General features: G+C 36.6%; 3 protein-coding genes and 2 non-coding genes across 5 annotated transcripts; 4 read left to right on the top strand and 1 right to left on the bottom strand.

The window, feature by feature from the left end:
• The first annotated feature begins 995 nt into the window (after positions 1-995).
• On the top strand, positions 996-2,345 carry LOC18605132 (uncharacterized). Its single transcript, XM_018117093.2, has one exon. It carries the CDS (start codon positions 1,315-1,317, stop codon positions 2,032-2,034), a length of 720 nt encoding a protein of 239 aa, XP_017972582.2. The 5' UTR covers positions 996-1,314; the 3' UTR covers positions 2,035-2,345.
• A 3,044-nt stretch (positions 2,346-5,389) lies between these two features.
• Positions 5,390-6,909, top strand: LOC18605131 (putative WRKY transcription factor 43). The gene is made up of 2 exons (XM_007037964.3): positions 5,390-5,777; positions 6,234-6,909. The coding sequence occupies exons 1-2, from the start codon at positions 5,464-5,466 to the stop codon at positions 6,409-6,411; spliced, it is 492 nt and encodes a 163-aa protein (XP_007038026.1). The 5' UTR covers positions 5,390-5,463; the 3' UTR covers positions 6,412-6,909.
• Positions 6,910-7,908: 999 nt separating this feature from the next.
• TRNAA-AGC (transfer RNA alanine (anticodon AGC)) lies at positions 7,909-7,981 on the top strand. The gene has a single exon. It is a non-coding gene; the product is annotated as a tRNA-Ala (tRNA).
• Positions 7,982-8,002: 21 nt separating this feature from the next.
• On the top strand, positions 8,003-8,136 carry LOC148763773 (small nucleolar RNA snoR74). The gene has a single exon (XR_016025639.1). It is a non-coding gene; the product is annotated as a small nucleolar RNA snoR74 (small nucleolar RNA).
• Positions 8,137-11,647: 3,511 nt separating this feature from the next.
• On the bottom strand, positions 11,648-15,003 carry LOC18605127 (SUMO-activating enzyme subunit 1B-1-like). Its single transcript, XM_018118505.2, has 11 exons — positions 14,886-15,003; positions 14,705-14,800; positions 14,551-14,602; positions 14,230-14,425; positions 13,984-14,063; positions 13,734-13,850; positions 13,097-13,147; positions 12,825-12,891; positions 12,309-12,412; positions 12,125-12,229; positions 11,648-12,025 (listed from the first exon to the last, which is right to left on the bottom strand). Exons 2-11 carry the CDS (start codon positions 14,785-14,787, stop codon positions 11,909-11,911), a joined length of 972 nt encoding a protein of 323 aa, XP_017973994.2. The 5' UTR covers positions 14,788-14,800; positions 14,886-15,003; the 3' UTR covers positions 11,648-11,908.
• Positions 15,004-17,188: the final 2,185 nt, after the last annotated feature.

The raw sequence follows: 17,188 nt of genomic DNA, 5'->3' as shown, positions 1-17,188 counted from the left end.
ATCAAAGAAAGTCCCTTTTCTTCTTAATCTTTCTCAATATCTGTTCAGAAGTCAACTTTTGATTTTGGTTTATTCTTTTTCCCCTACAAATCAGTAAAATCCTCTTTCATAGAATCCAACAGCAAATTTCAGTAAGACAAACTTTCAATTAATGTAAACAAGAGACTCTTCTATTAAGCACATAGAAGACGATGAGAAATATTCACTTTAAATTAAATTTTGAAAACTACCACTTGGCTAACATCATTGACAAACTACAATTTCGAATCCTCATAAGATTCTGAGTAATCAAAAGATTTCAAAACTATTCTTCTCGTTTTTGGAGGAAGTTCAAGTTTGGCTTTGATAATTTTTGTGTTAGGGCAGAAACTATATTTACTTTGCTGGATTTTAGGATTAAATGGCAGAACAATTAAATATAATTGACTATTAAAATGTTTCAACCATATATACTTTCTAAAGAGGTATTGGGTTTAATTGCTTTATACTACTCAGTAAAAAAATATAATTGAATTCAAATACTAAGTGTGCAAAAGCTTATACATACACTTTACTCAGAATCCAAAATGGATAATGAATTCTCTACTCGAGCTCTTCTCGAACCCAAATATAAAAGACTTAAATTTTTAAGTATCAGGGTGGATAGTTTTGATATATGATAATTAGATATTCATTGTCATATCTTAGGTGTAACAGGAGACGTAAGAGTTAGGTACTTGGTGGAACTAATAGATGATATTTCTGTATGGGGCGCAGCGAGGGTGCGAAAGAGAAAAAGAGAAACAAGCCCTAAAGTTATTAAGTTGATTTCATGTTAATGAAATAAATTTAGGGTTAAATTGTTGTCTTATACAAATTAAAATAGAGGTATATATACAAATATTTTTTGACTAAATATTAAAAAAATCTATTACAGTATAATAAAAAGAAAATTATTATTATTATTATATTCAAGTCTGGGGTTAACAGTCTCCGAGATTGTTAAAGTGGTGACCGTAAAGGCCTGAAAAGGCAAAGCTGCAGTCCATTGACAGACCTGAAATAGCTGCTAAGCGTGGTACGAACCCAAAAGAAAGAAAAGCCATTTGCTACAGTTTTGATGTCAAAAAAGCCTTGAGCTTTTACCTCTCCGAGAAACAACAGTGCCTCTCTCTCTCTCTCTCTCCCCAATCCGAAACCACCCCACCCTTGACCTCTTCTTCAACAATGAGACGCTTCTCTTGAAGTCGAGACAGAACAAGAAAAGACCCCCTAGAATAAATTTCAAGAAGAAAGGGAAAAGCTTTGAAGTCTGAAGAGAGAGAGAAGCCTAAAATGAAGGTCAAGAAGAAAGGCGGTGTGTACCCTCCTCTATCCTCACCTTCCTCTCCAGTTTGTTATAGAGATCCTAACTCTGTGTTGAAGGTTCTCCCGGTAGCAATTCTGACTCTAGCTCTAGCTCTCCCACCACAAGACCAAGAAGTCTTGGCTTACATGATAACAAGGTCCATTATTTCCACCACAAATCCGTCTACCTTCAACCATCAATCCAAGAGCAAGTGCAAGAAAGGAAAAGCCCCTCTTTTTCAATGTGGGTGCTTCGATTGTTACACCAGGTTTTGGCACAGATGGGATTCTTCACCCAACAGGGACCTAATTCATCAAGTCATTGAAGCCTTTGAGGACCATTTGCTGCAAGATGAGGTCTCCAAGAAACACTGTAAAGCAGCCAGGAAGAAAGACAAGGAAATCTTGAGCATCTATGAATCCAATGTGGTAACTGTTAATGCATTGCACAGAGAGCAGTCCCAAGACAGTGAAATATCGATGGTTGAAAATGAGGCCTTGGCGGAGGCTGAAAATGGGGGTGGGCCGGGTGGCCGTGAACATGAAGGAGAAGGGAATGTGGGTGATGAGGTGACTGGAAACCTGGAAATGGAGGTGGTGACTGTAGCAACTGGAGTTAGCCACAAGGGTTTGGCCAGGAAGGTTTTACCGGACGTGGTGGGCTTATTCAACTCTCGTTTGTGGAGCCTCTGGGGTCCGAGTATCTAGGAGCTAATTTTCATATATTTTTTTCGTTTTCTCGAGAAAAACTTGCTTCGTTCCAGCTGTTTCAATTAAAGTTTTTGTTTTGTTTTAGCGGGGAGCCATTTCCGGCTGGCACATTGAAAAATTTTTCTGGGGGGATAGGGATTTCGCTCTGTTGCCAGTCAAATTAGTTGCATAGTTTAAGGTGCTAAAGTGCTAAAAGTTAGTGGGCTTAGGTGACCACATTGTAGCTTACATGGACTAATCATTCCTCATCATCAACACTTGCCCAATGCCTTCATTTTGATTTCAATGCCAAGTCTATGTTAATTTAATTCTTTCCTGTTATCCTAAGACCATCCTTGGGTTGCCATTACCATACACGATTTGACAATGTTGATGGTTTACAAGCTCTGCTTCTAACCCTTTAGTAGACTATTGACTTGAATTATTTGCAAGTCCTTCTCCTTGGGTAGGGGAAACCAGAGACGCACCTATGACTATCAAACTTGGAAACTTCAATCTCCAGCCGAACCTTGTACATGTTAATTTTGCTCCAAAACCATCAAGATTAACCATACTCGGCTCATCAAATGGCCATGATTTTCCAGACTGTTGTCCGACATTAAGAATGCAAGAATTCAGGACTGCGCAGCAATGCTGCGTTGAAACTCGCCAAACAAGTCAAGAACAAATACGGTCCCTTTGTTGTCACTCTAACAAAATTTTTGGTGATGCCATAGCATTTTACCTTGGCATGGAGATGTCATTGGGTAATATATTATTATTATTTTTTAGATATCTTAATTCAAATCTTATTATTTCATAATATATCTGCATTTTATAAATACTCGATTAGATTTTTGAACTGTTATTTAAAATTATAATCAAATAGCATTACTCGTTAAATATCGTAATTGTTAAATATTTAATTAAAATAAATTTATATATATTATTATTAATAAAAGTTAAAGTGAATTTATAAAAAAATTAAAAATTAAAATCATATTTAGGACAATTAATAAATTTTAATAAATATTATATTAATTATAAGAAAATTATAAACAAATATAATATATAGAAAATTAAAAACTACAGTTAAAAATCATTATTTATAATCAAGTTTAGGTAGTGGGTACCTTATGATCACTATTTGAACCTGCGATGGGTAATAATTTTACTATTCAAAACTAATTATAGGATATTCTAATTTTATTTAATTGAATTGAGTAATACAAAGTATTTTATTATAAAATATCCATTAACATCCATACTTTGAGAGAAACTCAACTCATAAAACTAATATTGTAATTTTTTTATTTACATAATCATGGTTTCCTTGATAACGTAAAATCATGAATTTAGATAGGGAATTTATATTTTATTTTAATTAATTAATGAATTAATTATTCTTACTTTTACGTCCATAGGTAGTGTTTGCTTTTTTATTTTCACAAGTAAGAAACAACAAAAAAAAGAAAATAATCAAGCAAAACCTTAACTAAGCTCTAAATAGCAAAGGTATACCAACCAGTTCATTCCATAACTTGGATATCTTTCAATAGTTTCTTTTTTCTATTCGAGTAAAGGTAAAATTACTTTCCATTCATCAAATGGTGAAAGAAGTTAAGTTCCCAAACAAAAGGTCAAAAAGAAGGATTATATGTTGAATTGATGTTACATTTTCTCGTATTTACTCATTATTTACCTTATGCAAATGTAGATTAAGTATTAAGTAATAGGTAATTGAATGTGGGTGAGCCCAGCTATGCGAGTAAGTTTGGCCGAAGAAAACTTTAATTTTTTCTTTACCAAATATGCAATGAAGCTTCCCAAAAAGTCTAATCTGACGCGGAGCATTACGTTTTATTTCATATCACTTCAAACTATACGGGCCGCCGTCCAATCTTTAAAGTTACTACCAAGTCTAGAATCATATCATCGCCTAATTGTTTGAAACAAGACTTGCCCACTTTGGCCAATAACATTGTAACAGCAAATTCTTATAACCCTCAGTCAACGATAGCCCCATCACGGTTCAACCCTAAACTTGTCATTTATGCTTGAGTTTTCTTTTTAATTATTCAAAATAAATAAATTTAAAGATAAAATACTCGTATATTTTAAATTTTGATCAAAATTATATGAAAGTCTATTAATTTTTAAAATGAATATTTCGTTTTAAACATTTAAAAGATGTTAATATTAGATATAAAATATTTAAAATATTTTTTTTTTTATTATTTTTTTCTCAAGTCGGTCGTTGAAATTCCTTTGCATCGGTCGACCAGTTATCTCCACCATACGCTCTCCCGGAGAGCACTAAATCAGTGGAGCATGGGCTCTCGAAGGGAACCCCAAATTGGGCTCCCCAAGGGAGCACAAGAGCTGTTAAGGGAACACCGGATCTGGTGCTCCCTTAGGAGCCTTGATTGGGCTCCCTAAGGGAGCATTGGGGAGCCCGATCTCCGGCTGCAAGTAGTTGAATTTTTTTTTTTTAAAAAAATAAAAATTATAATTTATTTAATAATAATTTTTTAAATTAATAAAAAATAAAATTATCTTAAAAATATTACTACGTCATTAAAATAACAGAAATATTAACGATTGATTAACGACAAGATTTATGTGTCCGATAAGAATATTTTTTTGTCGGATTGTCTATTTTGAAAATTAATAAATTTTGTATAATTTTAATCAAAACTTAAAAGTGTTTGAGTATTTTACCTTAAATTTAATCTTAAGCATGTATTTTTTATATTATAATTGAAGCTAATTGCTTTAACAATTTATGCATAGGCCTCTACATATATATTTTGAAAAAAAATTTGAATGGAACTTTTTGTATAAAACAATATATAATGTAGTACGCCGAGATAGTGGCGGTGGTCACTCTTTAATTTTTTTTAATTTTTATTATTTTTATTATTATATATATAAAATTTGAAATACATAAATTTATAACCTTAAATAATTATTTGTTAATCACTAAGATAAAATTTAAATTAGTCATACATTTATTTATTATTAAATTGAATATTCAAATATCTCGTATAAATATTTTCAACTTACATCATTTTCATTTTTCTCACGATGTACATCAGAAACTTGCAATCTTATTAACGTTTAGCATGCTATGTACTATCATGAGCTTATTTTTGGCCAAATATTCTCATCAAGTTATGTTACGTGGCGTACACGACTCAAGTTTCTTTCCTCCTGAGGGAGGTGGATCCATGAACAACAAAGCCTCCATGCATCAATTTTTTCTCTGTTTTCAGTGACTTTGGACGTTGGCCATTACGCAGCCCACCTGTTTTTCTAACTATTTCCTTTTCTATTTTTTTTCTGTAATATATATATACACACATTCTTATTTAAACTTCTCTCTCTATGCATCTCTTATCTTAAATATCAGCTTTATATTTTTTTTTTCCTTCATCCTTTATTACCATGGAGAATTACCACATACTTTTCCCGGATGGATCTTCAGCCTCCCCTTCCTTGCTAACCATGACAAATCATCGAAGTTATTTGCAAGGCAACGATACAATTACTGCAACAAAAGTGGGAAATCAATGTGAAGATTTGGATGTCAAGGACGTATCATCAGAAAGTGAGGTCAAAGTAGGGAAGAAAGGAGACAATAAGGGGATGAGGAAGCACAAATATGCGTTCCAAACAAGGAGCCAGGTTGATATACTCGATGATGGGTATCGATGGAGGAAATATGGGCAAAAAACAGTTAAGAATAGCAAATTCCCGAGGTATATCTGTCTACTTAATTCGTTTCTCCCAAAATTTTAACTCTGGTTTTTGCCTTTTGGGATTAATTCCAGTCTTCTATAGATTGTAGGGGTTGGAGTGTCTCATGATTAAGTAGATCCATCAAATATTCTAGGGCACATACCTTAAATTAAAGTTGCACTTAGTTTAAAAGCATGGACTTAAGAACCAAGGGAAGCAATTTGGCAGTTCATGTCCTTTACATGGATTTTCATTCTACATATTTGCTGATTCAAATTGTATTAGTGGAATGGTATACATGTAGAAAGTAGAAGCTTTCTATTAATTTAGCATATTCAGCTAGCCTGCACAAAAGAACAGACAATGAAATTAAAATCACTCAGCCTGCAATCAATCCATTTTTGGTTATCAAAACTATTGAAGTCTCCATCGCGTATATATATCAAGTATTCATTTTGGTTCTATCTTGTTTGCAGAAGTTATTACAGGTGTACGCATAAAGAATGCAACGTTAAGAAACAAGTCCAACGCAGTTCCAAAGATGACGAAATTGTGGTGACCACCTATGAGGGGATACACACACATCCGGTGGAGAAGTTCACCGAAAACTTTGAGCAGATCCTGAGACAGATGCAAACGTACAATCCTTTATGAAATGTGTTGGTCTGCAGTCCATCGCCAGGCCGTGTTTATATCATTATATGCACCTAGGCTTATAGTGCTATTCCTCAGCAAAGAAACTATTTAAGCCATGCTTTTATTTTTGTTTTTTCTTTTTTTGTGGTGTGGGATCTTGTCCCAAAACAGACATCATATGATAACTAGAGGGCGCTCTAGAATGATTCGCAAAGGTACATACTAGCTTTGTGCCTAATGCTAGATTGGACTGTGAAAGTATGCTGTCCACAAGAGGAAGAGGGGGAAGGAATGAATTTGCACAGCGGATACGTAGGTCACATTTAGCTCTTGCTAATACATTTATTAGCCAGAAGCAGAATCAAATTATTGGGACTCTGAAACTCCCTTGACACGTTCATTGCTGGGTCGGCTGATTTATATCTTGGGGCGGTCCATATATAGTGTCTCCTGCCTGTTGTGTATATTGTTTTTTGGTTTTGCATCTGACAATGCAGAATATTTTTGAGTACTTAATTTGCTTGTCGCATATCTGTGTTTAACAGAACCAATAATTCTTTTGGGCAGCCATTTGTTGTTGGTTGTTCATAGCTCGCTAGGCAGTGTCCTTTCAATCAGGGCTGGCAGATGGCGCTGCCGGTTCATTGGGGAAACTTTTGACCACAATGTCGAAATCCTGAGACATGACACCACATAGGTTTTTCCCTCCTTACTATCCTGCTTTTTGTATTGGAGGGAATATATTCTATCCCCAATCTCGAACACCATTGGACATTTAATTCCAATAGCACGCCTTCTCTCTGCTTTGCTGTTGTAATTTTTAGTCATTCGACCACATGTTATACGAAGTAACACGAAGACTTAAACCTGAAATCTCACAAGCCTTTTTTAAAAATGATATAGCATTGGCATTTAAGTTATATAATTACCAATACAATATTCTTGCTGTTTATTATATGATAATATACTAGTAAGGTCCATAGCTGTTGATACTAATTACTTGCATTTAAAGAGGAAACCGAACTGTTATTGGATGTAGCATCTTTTAAGAGTTAAGAGCAAGACAGATAGAGCCTCATTTCTTTGTTCTAAATCAACATGAACCTTTTTTCACATATTGTACATGCACCCAATGTCTTTTTCCAAGCCTTTGTCAACATTCTGTCATCTATCATTCCATGTCAGATTTCACGGCAGATGGTATCATCTTTGACTTTATCCCTCAACTCGGCCTTTTCCTTATCATCACCTATCCACTGATGGAAATAAATCCCAAAATGCACGCACCCATATATAATTGCATCTTTAATATCTACCTTTTCTGTTTTCCTAAACTTGGATTCCTAGTCTCATTCACAATGATTGGCTCAAAATCAACACATTTTTCTCTATCATACCGTATTTTCTACGCCATCATTGTGACTGTATCCTTTTTCATACCCCGGCTGCTCGAGTCAACATTTTCCAGGAGCTAGTGAATTCAACTATTTTTCTTTGTACTGACATCACCAACGTGGGGATGTAGCTCAGATGGTAGAGCGCTCGCTTAGCATGCGAGAGGTACGGGGATCGATACCCCGCATCTCCAAAGATACTTTCAACCTGATGAGAAAAAGCAGGGGCCTGTTTCCTGTCAATGAGCGGGTCTCTCGTAAGAGTCAGGGAAATGGAACCCCATTGTTCTTGGGTGAACCTCTGCCTATATTGCCTGTGCCCGGAGGTTCAGTAAATGATGGCACATTCCCTTTTTTTTTTCCTTCTTGTTTGAGCTTTATTATGATACTAAAACTTAAACAAGAATGGCCATCACGAATTTGCCATTTTACATCTCTTTGTTTTTATGCGGTAGTCTCCGTTCTGTATTAGGATGCAGAGAATAACTAGAAAACTGAAAACTCTTCAATTATTTTAAGCTATATATTTACATTTTCATTTCATTTAGACGTTCCAGATTTTTTTTTGTTTTTGAAAGCTGATGATATTATTAATAGTCTCACTTGGAAGAGAGAAGATAAGCCGCAGTGGCTTACGAAAACAAAAAGAGTCCTTAGTGTAAGGATTGGCAAAACATCAGATGGATTCTGATATGCCAATCGTAAGTACATTAGTTGATCATTCTTCTTACAATAACACTACACACCAAATTAAGAATTCCCTAGTAAGTACAGAAACATGAAGTTTGATAATAACAAAATGACCCATTTAAACGTTTTCCACGCCAAGCCAAATTCAAAGTAAGCACTGAAGTTGGAATCTCTCCCAATACCAGCTTTGGCGAGCCCATCCGCAAGTGAGTTAGCTTCACGTCTGATATGGATGAAGGAGAGGTCCAAAATATTACTGGCGCTTTTAATGGAGTTGGAGATGAGCTTTATGCCCCCAAGGATTTTTTTTGTGGTTTTGGGCCCTGAGTATTATGTTAGAAGAGTCACTCCCAACTTCCAATATATGGGAGGATGCCCATGGAGAGTCAAGAAAGGCCTTAATTCCCCTTTGAATGGCCTTAAGTTCAGCAAAGTTGGAGTACTCTACTCCAATGGCATTAGAGAAGACACCCTTGATGATGCAGGCCCTGGTTTGCCTTGGGCAGCTCCGTCTGTGTTAAGTTTGAGAGAGCCCTAGGGAGGAGGGGTTCGTGTGTCCTTCTTAGTTGGTTTCTTCCTCTCTTTTTTACTGGAGAAGGCTCTAGGATAGTTAAAACATAAACCAGTCGGAACATGGTCCAGTTTCCGGTTCCCCTTACACCAGAGAGAAAAACCCAACAAGATGATGTCAACGATCTGGTTGGGATTGAAGGCTTTGTTCCTGAAGATTATCTCGTTACGACATAACCAGATGGTTCATAGGGCTGCAAAGAAAAGGATTTTCCATGCTTTTCTAGTGTCAGCTGGGAATGGATAAAAGCATCCAAGCTTTGAAGAAGGATGTCGCAAATCCAATAGATATTCCATTTCCTGCAGCAAGTGGACCAAACTTCCCAACCAACATTACAAATGAAAAGGAGATGAAAGGGAGTTTCACGTTCCAGAAATTAAGCTCCTCCCTCTGTTTATTGCATGAACATTTAAAGAGTGGTGCTAAAAAGTACATGCTAGGTACAGTTCCATGTTTCCTAACCCTCAAAGCAACATGATTAATTGCATGTAAACTAGTTAATAGTTCATAATCGAAAAGCATATCCTGTTCATATATATATATATGAACATGTAATTATCACAACAAATTCCTAATTAGAAAGAACATTGATGTTCATAACAACAAAGAAAATTAAGAAGGGAAAAGAAAAAGAGGAGGAAAACACCCTCTTTTGTCATTCCAATTGCAGTTAAAATCAGATATATATGCTATATTCTGGCAAGTAAAATAAAAAGATAAAAATTAACAAACAGATGCATCCTTGAAAGATGGAACAAGAGATGAAGGGCATCAATCTTCTTCACTCTTAACCATGGTTATTATAATATCATTCTAAGTTATAAAGGAGACTTCATGTTGGGGTTAGACACACCTCTTCATCCTCGTATAGACAAAAATTCCTCCTTGAGATGATACCAACTACGCATACAGCTAAAGTAATGGTAAGCCAGACTATGATAACCATCCATCGTCTTCCTCTTCCACTGCCTACATCACGGACAATTCTCTTCTCTGCTAAAGTTGCCACCTCAGTTCCTCCTCTCTGTTCCTTCTCAGCACATAGAGAAGAAGAAGAGGAGGAGGGCGAACAAGAACAACAACGAGGGCATGAAGCGGACGAGACCTCTTTCCTTCCCCAAATTTCGTCCACATCATTATCAGATTCATAAGAGAAAACTGACCTCACTTCACTCTCTTGATCCAAGCCAATCTCCCAGCCACTGCATGTCACCTCATCTCTTCCAAAGCCCATCTCAGTCACACCCTCTGCTCCCTCGAAAAGCCGTCTTCCCTTCAACTTACCACTCTCGATGGCTGCCCTTCTCTCGGTGAGTATCTCCTCAACGGCCAAGTCATTGGTTCTCACTTTCCATGCTACTCTCTCCGATGGAGAGCTTCTGTGCTGAAGAGAAGACATGAGTTTTCTGGGCGAGTTGTTGAGCAGTCGAAGGGTTTGAATCATTTTACTTGATCCAGTTGAACGTGTATGTAGGGTTCTTTCTGGCCTTTGTTTTATGAAGTCCCATTCCTGTTCCAAGTTCTTGAAAAGATGGTGCAGTTTTTGGTCATCGGTTACTTCTTCTTCTACAGAAGGTCTTTCCATTGTGGGGTCTCTTTCTTTTTTGCTTTCTATCATGACTCCGCGCACTGTGCGGGGCTTTTGAATAATGGGATTAGAGACGTTGCTTTTAAATGTGATGACTGATGAGATTATAGCGGGACAAAAACCACCCACGTTTTGGTTTATCAAATATTTTGAATTTGATTATCGGATTTTGGCTATATCTAGGAATTAAAAAAGTGATTTAAGGAAAAAAACTGAACATCGTGGATTCTCTATCCAAATCTAATATATATAGATCATAGATTTTAAAGGACTGGAGTTACCTCAAACTAAATCATCATCCAACCCCACTAATGGAGTAATAATGACCTTTGACAGGGTAAAACTTAACCCTGGATTACCTGCACAGGATCTGGATACGTCATTCTCTTCGTGGTTCCCATTCTTGGTCTCCCTGTAGTTTTCAATCGCCTTCTTCTTTTTGGTACAATTTTTCATCCCTCCCGTTAATATGATTGCCTTCAAGCTTTGATTTGGAAGCATTAATTTCCAGGCAAAAAACCAAACAAATGCACACGATCTAGCTCTTGCTGAATCTACTCAGGCATTATCATTATCAAATACAACTCTGTTGAACATTGTCCACGACTCCATGATTGTGTAACTTTTATACATCTCCAGCAATTTGTCACCATAATATAACTTTGGTGGGGCAGTCGAGCAATGATGCTTTGACACAGCAGCACCATTGCCTACCACCATCAAAAGCGACATGCTTTTCCGTTCTAATTAGATACAACGTTGATGCATACATGATGGCACTTTTCCATCCTCCGAAACTTTTATCCCCACCACATAACAACAGCAGCCTCACTTGGCGCCTGCCGTGGCTTTTAGGAAGCGGCCTTGGATAGAATTAGCCCCACGGCAATCGTATTTGCTACCCTTCTCAGAGCCCTAGTGGCAAATACTTCTATACAACTTACCTTCTATATCTAAGCACTACGGCTGGAGAATGCATCATACAGCATTTATCAATTATTGTAGTCAGTATACACAAACCGTCCAACATTAAGTTCCATAAATCAAGATTCCTTAACAACTGTGTAGGCTCCAAATTCTTTAAGAAAGAATAAAGTTCAACAAGTTTTCTGGAGTTACAATTTAGGCAACAATATTAATTGGTGATTGTTATCTGATCCTATGAAAGCTTCAACCAACTTAACTTCCCCCCAGAGCAATAGTCAGTTACAGGCCAAAAACTTACACCCCTAAGTTACAACTCTATATATCCCTCCCCGATCAAAGCAGAGCTCAGCTTCCAGTGTTAGGCTCTGATATGTCCTCTATCAAGCCTTTCCCATCCATGGCATCAAAGAAGAAGAAATTCTTGAGTGGATCCCCTTTGCCTGATATTGCTTTGATCACCTCCTACTCATTCAACAGTCAAATCACATTGAATTAATATAGTTATAGTAGTTATTAATCATTTCAATAGATTGAGAAGGGAAGAAATGGTCAAAATGGAACCTGTCCAAGGATTCCCCCGATGATGGCACAAACTGGAGGATACTCCCTTGTACCTATCAGCAGTCTTTCTAAGAGTGCATTGGGTATTTGAGACTCGTTCAGTGACTGCAATAAATTAATAAAACACAGTAAGAAGAAACAGCACACTACTAGGCAATGCAGATGACAAATGCCGAATACGTACATTTGTTTCACAAAGTTCCTTTCTGAGCTTCAGAACACCAGGAAGATCAGCAATCGAGGTTTCTCCAGGATTACGACCTTCAACATCTTCAAATCCCTCTATCACTGTAAGAACATAGGCAATCATGTCATCCCTTGTATAAATATAGGCTACTTCAAAAGAAATGCTTATAAGTAAACCTGGTTTCACGTAAAATGGGAGAAGTTTAACAAATTTGAAATGAAGATGCAAAAATTAACCATATTTCCCTTGTTCTTGGCTTGAAATAGAAGTAATTTGAGGGATTTGCCTCTTATTGCACACATGCATGGATAAAAAGAAGGTAACACTGTATTTAACAAACACAATCACTATGTAAAAATGGTTCATCCAGAGGCATGCCCAGATGAGTGTAAAACGAGCAACCTAGATTTGGCCCACGATGAATGTAGCTATCAATTTCAAATTCTAGTTGCTTTTGATTTTGTTCTCCCCCTTTTAGTTCTTTAAAAAGCAAAAACAGTACAGTTAGCATACCTCTCATAGCAAAGTAAAGCTTTGACACTCTCCTCGGAAGTGCTCTCCAAGGCACTGAAATTGCTTCCTGCGACAGAAGAGAATGTACTTTTTTTTGAAAGATAGAAGAGAATGTACGTACTGCAATAAAATGCTTTCACTGCATGGATGGCACATTATTACATGCTAATATCAGGAGACAGTATGACATATTATGTTCTAAGGAAGATTATAGGAACAATTGTAGTTATTGATACTATTATTGTTGATAACGAGCACAAACCATTCCATACCTCAAAGCTTGGGTATTCTAGTTGGCAATCAATGTTTTCCTCAAGTTTTTTCTGTAAAAAAAAATATTAATATTAATAAATACAAGCTTACACATTTTGTTAATAAATCAAGGTCTTTAAAAGCACTAAATGATTGGAGTACACATTATAGGGCACAACTAAGAGTTAAACCAAAAAAGATGAGGACAATATACAAGAACCACGAGATTAATTTATAACAAGACCAAGTTCAGCAGCAACTCACTAGAAATTCACAAGAGTAGTACCAACAAGTGCATTTCTAATTCATGAATCCGGACATATCTTCTGGTCCTTCAATTTGCTAGGAAGAGTTCATCTATAAATGTTATACATAGGAAATACAGAATGTGCATTGTCGTTTGCTATGATTACAAGAAAATGAATTCAGCATTATAGTGATGGTCAGCAATCCACTAATAAAAGTGGCTTACTGGCTTGTCCCCAACATAAAATCACAAGCCGAATTAGAAAAATATAGTACTGCCAAGATTCTCCACTTGCCATTGGCAGTTTGATGCTTAGGAAGTATTGGATATTATGCATCTCACCAAACATAGATATAGTAGGTATAAGGCCACATATGCTACTAGAATAGTTAAATGTGTAAAACAATCACCTTTGAATATTTATAGTTCTGCAAATCAACAAATATTTCGCCACAAGAGCCTCTACAGTCAACTGTGTAAAATGCTACACGCTTTGATAACTTCCGGCACTTCTGATTAATCAATTTCTGCATGAAAGAGAAGTTTCAGGTACAAATTGAAGGGTAAAGCATGCCGGCATCAAAATATGCTGAAACATATAGATAAACATATCATCTACAGGCTATAAGATCCATAGATAACAAAATTATCTAATAATACTTTTTTAGCAAGAGAGCAGCAACTGATGACCACAACATCGAACTTTTCAAAGAATTCTACACCAAATGTTGATATATCACCTGCAAGCCCCCAATAGAAAGTGACAGTTTCCAGTTAGTAGCATAGATAGCAGTATTCAACTTCACATTCATAAACGGACCGAAAATGCACGAAATTTACAAGCATTGCTAATTTTTCAGCTTATGCCACATGAAACCAGAAGGCAGATGCCAAAAAAAGGCTAACCTTTTTCTACAGACACTCGAACCATAGGATTGAATTCTTTCAAAGAATCACAACAGACCTCAGCAAGAGTTTTCCCTTGAAATAGATTGTCATCAGGCAGTATCAAGAAATTGGCAGACAAAGCTTCCTCATTAACTACCCGGTCATCCACCAATGTCAGACTACCAACTCCTGCCAGTACAATGTTCTTGCAAAACTACGCACACCCACAAGTTTAAACATATTTTATTTAATAAAAAAAAAACATTGCAATAACTAAAGACTTGTAATAATAGAGCAAGAAAAACCCAATTTACAAAAGGTCAAAAAAGAAAATTGTACCTCAGCAACAGTCCCTTTAATTCCATAAACTAGTATATGAGATTTGCTCAGTCTAACAAAGAAAGAAAAAAAAAAACATATGAATAAACAAGTTAATAAAAGAAATTCAAAGAAATATTAAGATAAAAGGGTACCATGAAACAAATAAAGTTACCTTCTTTGAGCATCAGCACCCCAAACCCTAATTTGGCGATCATAAAGAGCAGTCTCCTGCTCTGTCAACTCCTCCCCATCCATTTCAAGCTTTAAACTTTAAATCCCAAAAATAAAAAAATACAAAAACCCAGAACAAAGAGTGAAACAAATACCCTCAAGTAAAAAAGGTAAAAAATTACCTACTACCACTTGTACTGTTAGCTTCAAAGCAAATTCCAAGTGTTCGCAGTATCCATAAAAAGAGGCAACTTTTAGCAAACGGGCAAATCTTTCTCCGTTGGCGTGAGCGTGAGTGGGGAGTTAAGTTATTGGGGATTGGATTGATTACTGTTATTGTGGATTTGGGCCATTAGAACCTAACTCGGCCCAAAACAGCCGAAACATTATTGGTTTGACCAGTTGACGCACGGGGGGTGATATGCTCATCTTACATGTCCTAATCTAGTCGTGAGTATTTTAGCATTATATGAGTTTTGATGCAAAACGAAACAAGAAATAAAAGCAAAATGCTGGTACTTTGTACTCTTAATTTGCTCAAGAATTAAAAAAAGTTTGTATATCTAATCATGAAGTTTCATGAGATATATTGACGACCAATTACGTTGGTGGGTGAAGGGTATAGATTGATCTTAACCCATGGAGGCTGTAAACAAAGTTGCAAGTGCAGGGGCCTCTGGAGACAGCTAGCGAAGGCGTAACTATCATCTTTGGACCCGCTGCTTGATCCTTAAATTACTATCAAATCAAGAATGTTCCAATCAAAGTTGGAAAAAGAAGTGGCAGTATATGAGAATCTTGCCTAGAAAATATTGGAATAAGTGGCTGTGTCCTCCACAGAATCCACCTTGCTTTTGGTTCGTCAACAATCCGCAACAGTTCCTTAAGCCCTGCAAACAGCATCATAAAATTTGTACTAGCAACATGCACAGCACAGACTTTCATGCTAAACAGTGAAACTTACCGGCATCTTGCTCATTATTCTGATGCTTCAACTTCTTTGGCATGGTCACTCACTCGTCGTCTTGCATCTCAATTTATGGCAATGGAGTTCCCAAATAAACCCTTTGGTTTAGAATTTGTTCACTGGGCGAGCGGCTCGACTTCTGCACATTAGAATGTGGACAGTGAAATCAATGATGTACAATTATTAGAACTCCACTGTTCTTAATTATCATTAACCCAGGCCTGTACGTGGCTCCTTTTCTATTTATTGGTAAATAATCTACTACTTTCTGTGAGAATGAGAGCTGGAATCGTAACCGCTGTAACTGCCACCCCAAATCCAGTAGGTAATCAACGTGACCAAACCTCAGTTCCATTTAATTGCTGCTGATTCTTATTCTTGTCATTTTTCTTTTTATTTTTCATAATTTTCTGCTATAGGCTGCCCATCTTGCTATCCATGTGCACGTTCTAACCTGGTGGGCTAGGTGACACTGTGACAGTAGGGTCGATGCGTTGATTTTTCTCTTTCGATAATTTTTAAGATTTTCACCATTTGAAAAGCATTCAAAACCCGTAGGCCACATGTTTTTGTTTCGTGGTACTGCTGAGAGCAATTGGAGGCACCTTCTTTTTCATTTTGTACACATTGCATCTTTGACTATAAATGTCTTTATACCATTTCAGTGATGAAGATCTAAAAGGAGTTTTACCAAGCTTTGTCTATGACATGCAGATGAAAGTTGTTCAATCATTTTCATCAAAAAGAACAAGACCAAGACAAAGGTCAGTGAAATTAGTACACTGCTAAATTTAAAAAATCAAGTTTTCCATATTTTTATTAGTAGTGGTACAAAGTTTTTTACTGTACCAGTCTAATCCAAGGCAAATTCCTGTAGAATAAAAGAAACCAATAGCATCAATTATATTGAAAATATGGAAAAAAAAAAAAAAAGATACATAATACTGCGAACAAGTGATAGGGCATGAAATGGGTTAAACATTTTATGGAGTTAAGACTTAGGGGGAATAAAAACAGTACTAACACTTAATTAAATAGTAGTGGTAAAGAAAGAACTGGGGTGGGGAGGCAACAGAAGGGCGCCGACAACAAAATCTAGGATCTTGGCTTGGGAGCCCTAGTGGGACTTCACTTTGCATAGACTTGGTGAGGAAGAGGACACGTGATGAAGCAGAACTCAGCCACGAAGAAATCAATTCCCTTCCCCTTCACCACCTCACGCCTTTTCTTTTTGACAGCTGCCAAACTGACTCTGGTTGTTAGGTGATTTAACAGTCCTGTCTCAGCGTGTCTCTCTCTCGCCCACCCCCTTCCCCACTCCGGATTTCACTGTTTCACCCTTGAATCGACTGGGGTTTTTATTTTATCTGACTGTGATTGAGTCATGCCCTTTTTTATTTGTTAAGGTTGCAATGCAAATTGCAAGCGGCAGCAGCAACCCTCCCAAAATTTTTCAAATTGGACCCCATTCAAAGATTGTTTAAATGCCTTTTTATCGTTCCATCCATCCCTATCACA

The sequence above is a fragment of the Theobroma cacao genome, chromosome 3 (genome assembly GCF_053813885.1).
Source record: "Theobroma cacao isolate CCN51 chromosome 3, ASM5381388v1, whole genome shotgun sequence".
NCBI lineage: Eukaryota > Viridiplantae > Streptophyta > Magnoliopsida > Malvales > Malvaceae > Theobroma > Theobroma cacao.
Note: the sequence above shows the minus strand (reverse complement) of the source record. Positions and strands in the feature narration are given on the sequence as shown.

Bases quoted from the DNA above. Each gene is read 5' to 3' on its own strand.
- LOC18605132 (XM_018117093.2), top strand. From the start codon at position 1,315: ATGAAGGTCAAGAAGAAAGGCGGTGTGTACCCTCCTCTATCCTCACCT.
- LOC18605131 (XM_007037964.3), top strand. From the start codon at position 5,464: ATGGAGAATTACCACATACTTTTCCCGGATGGATCTTCAGCCTCCCCT. The intron at 5,778-6,233 runs GTATATCTGTCT...TCTTGTTTGCAG, and splicing joins AAGAATAGCAAATTCCCGAG to AAGTTATTACAGGTGTACGC.
- LOC18605127 (XM_018118505.2), bottom strand. From the start codon at position 14,787: ATGGATGGGGAGGAGTTGACAGAGCAGGAGACTGCTCTTTATGATCGC. The intron at 12,892-13,096 runs GTATGGAATGGT...CTTCTGTCGCAG, and splicing joins TAGAATACCCAAGCTTTGAG to GAAGCAATTTCAGTGCCTTG. The intron at 12,230-12,308 runs GTACGTATTCGG...AATTTATTGCAG, and splicing joins AGGAACTTTGTGAAACAAAT to TCACTGAACGAGTCTCAAAT.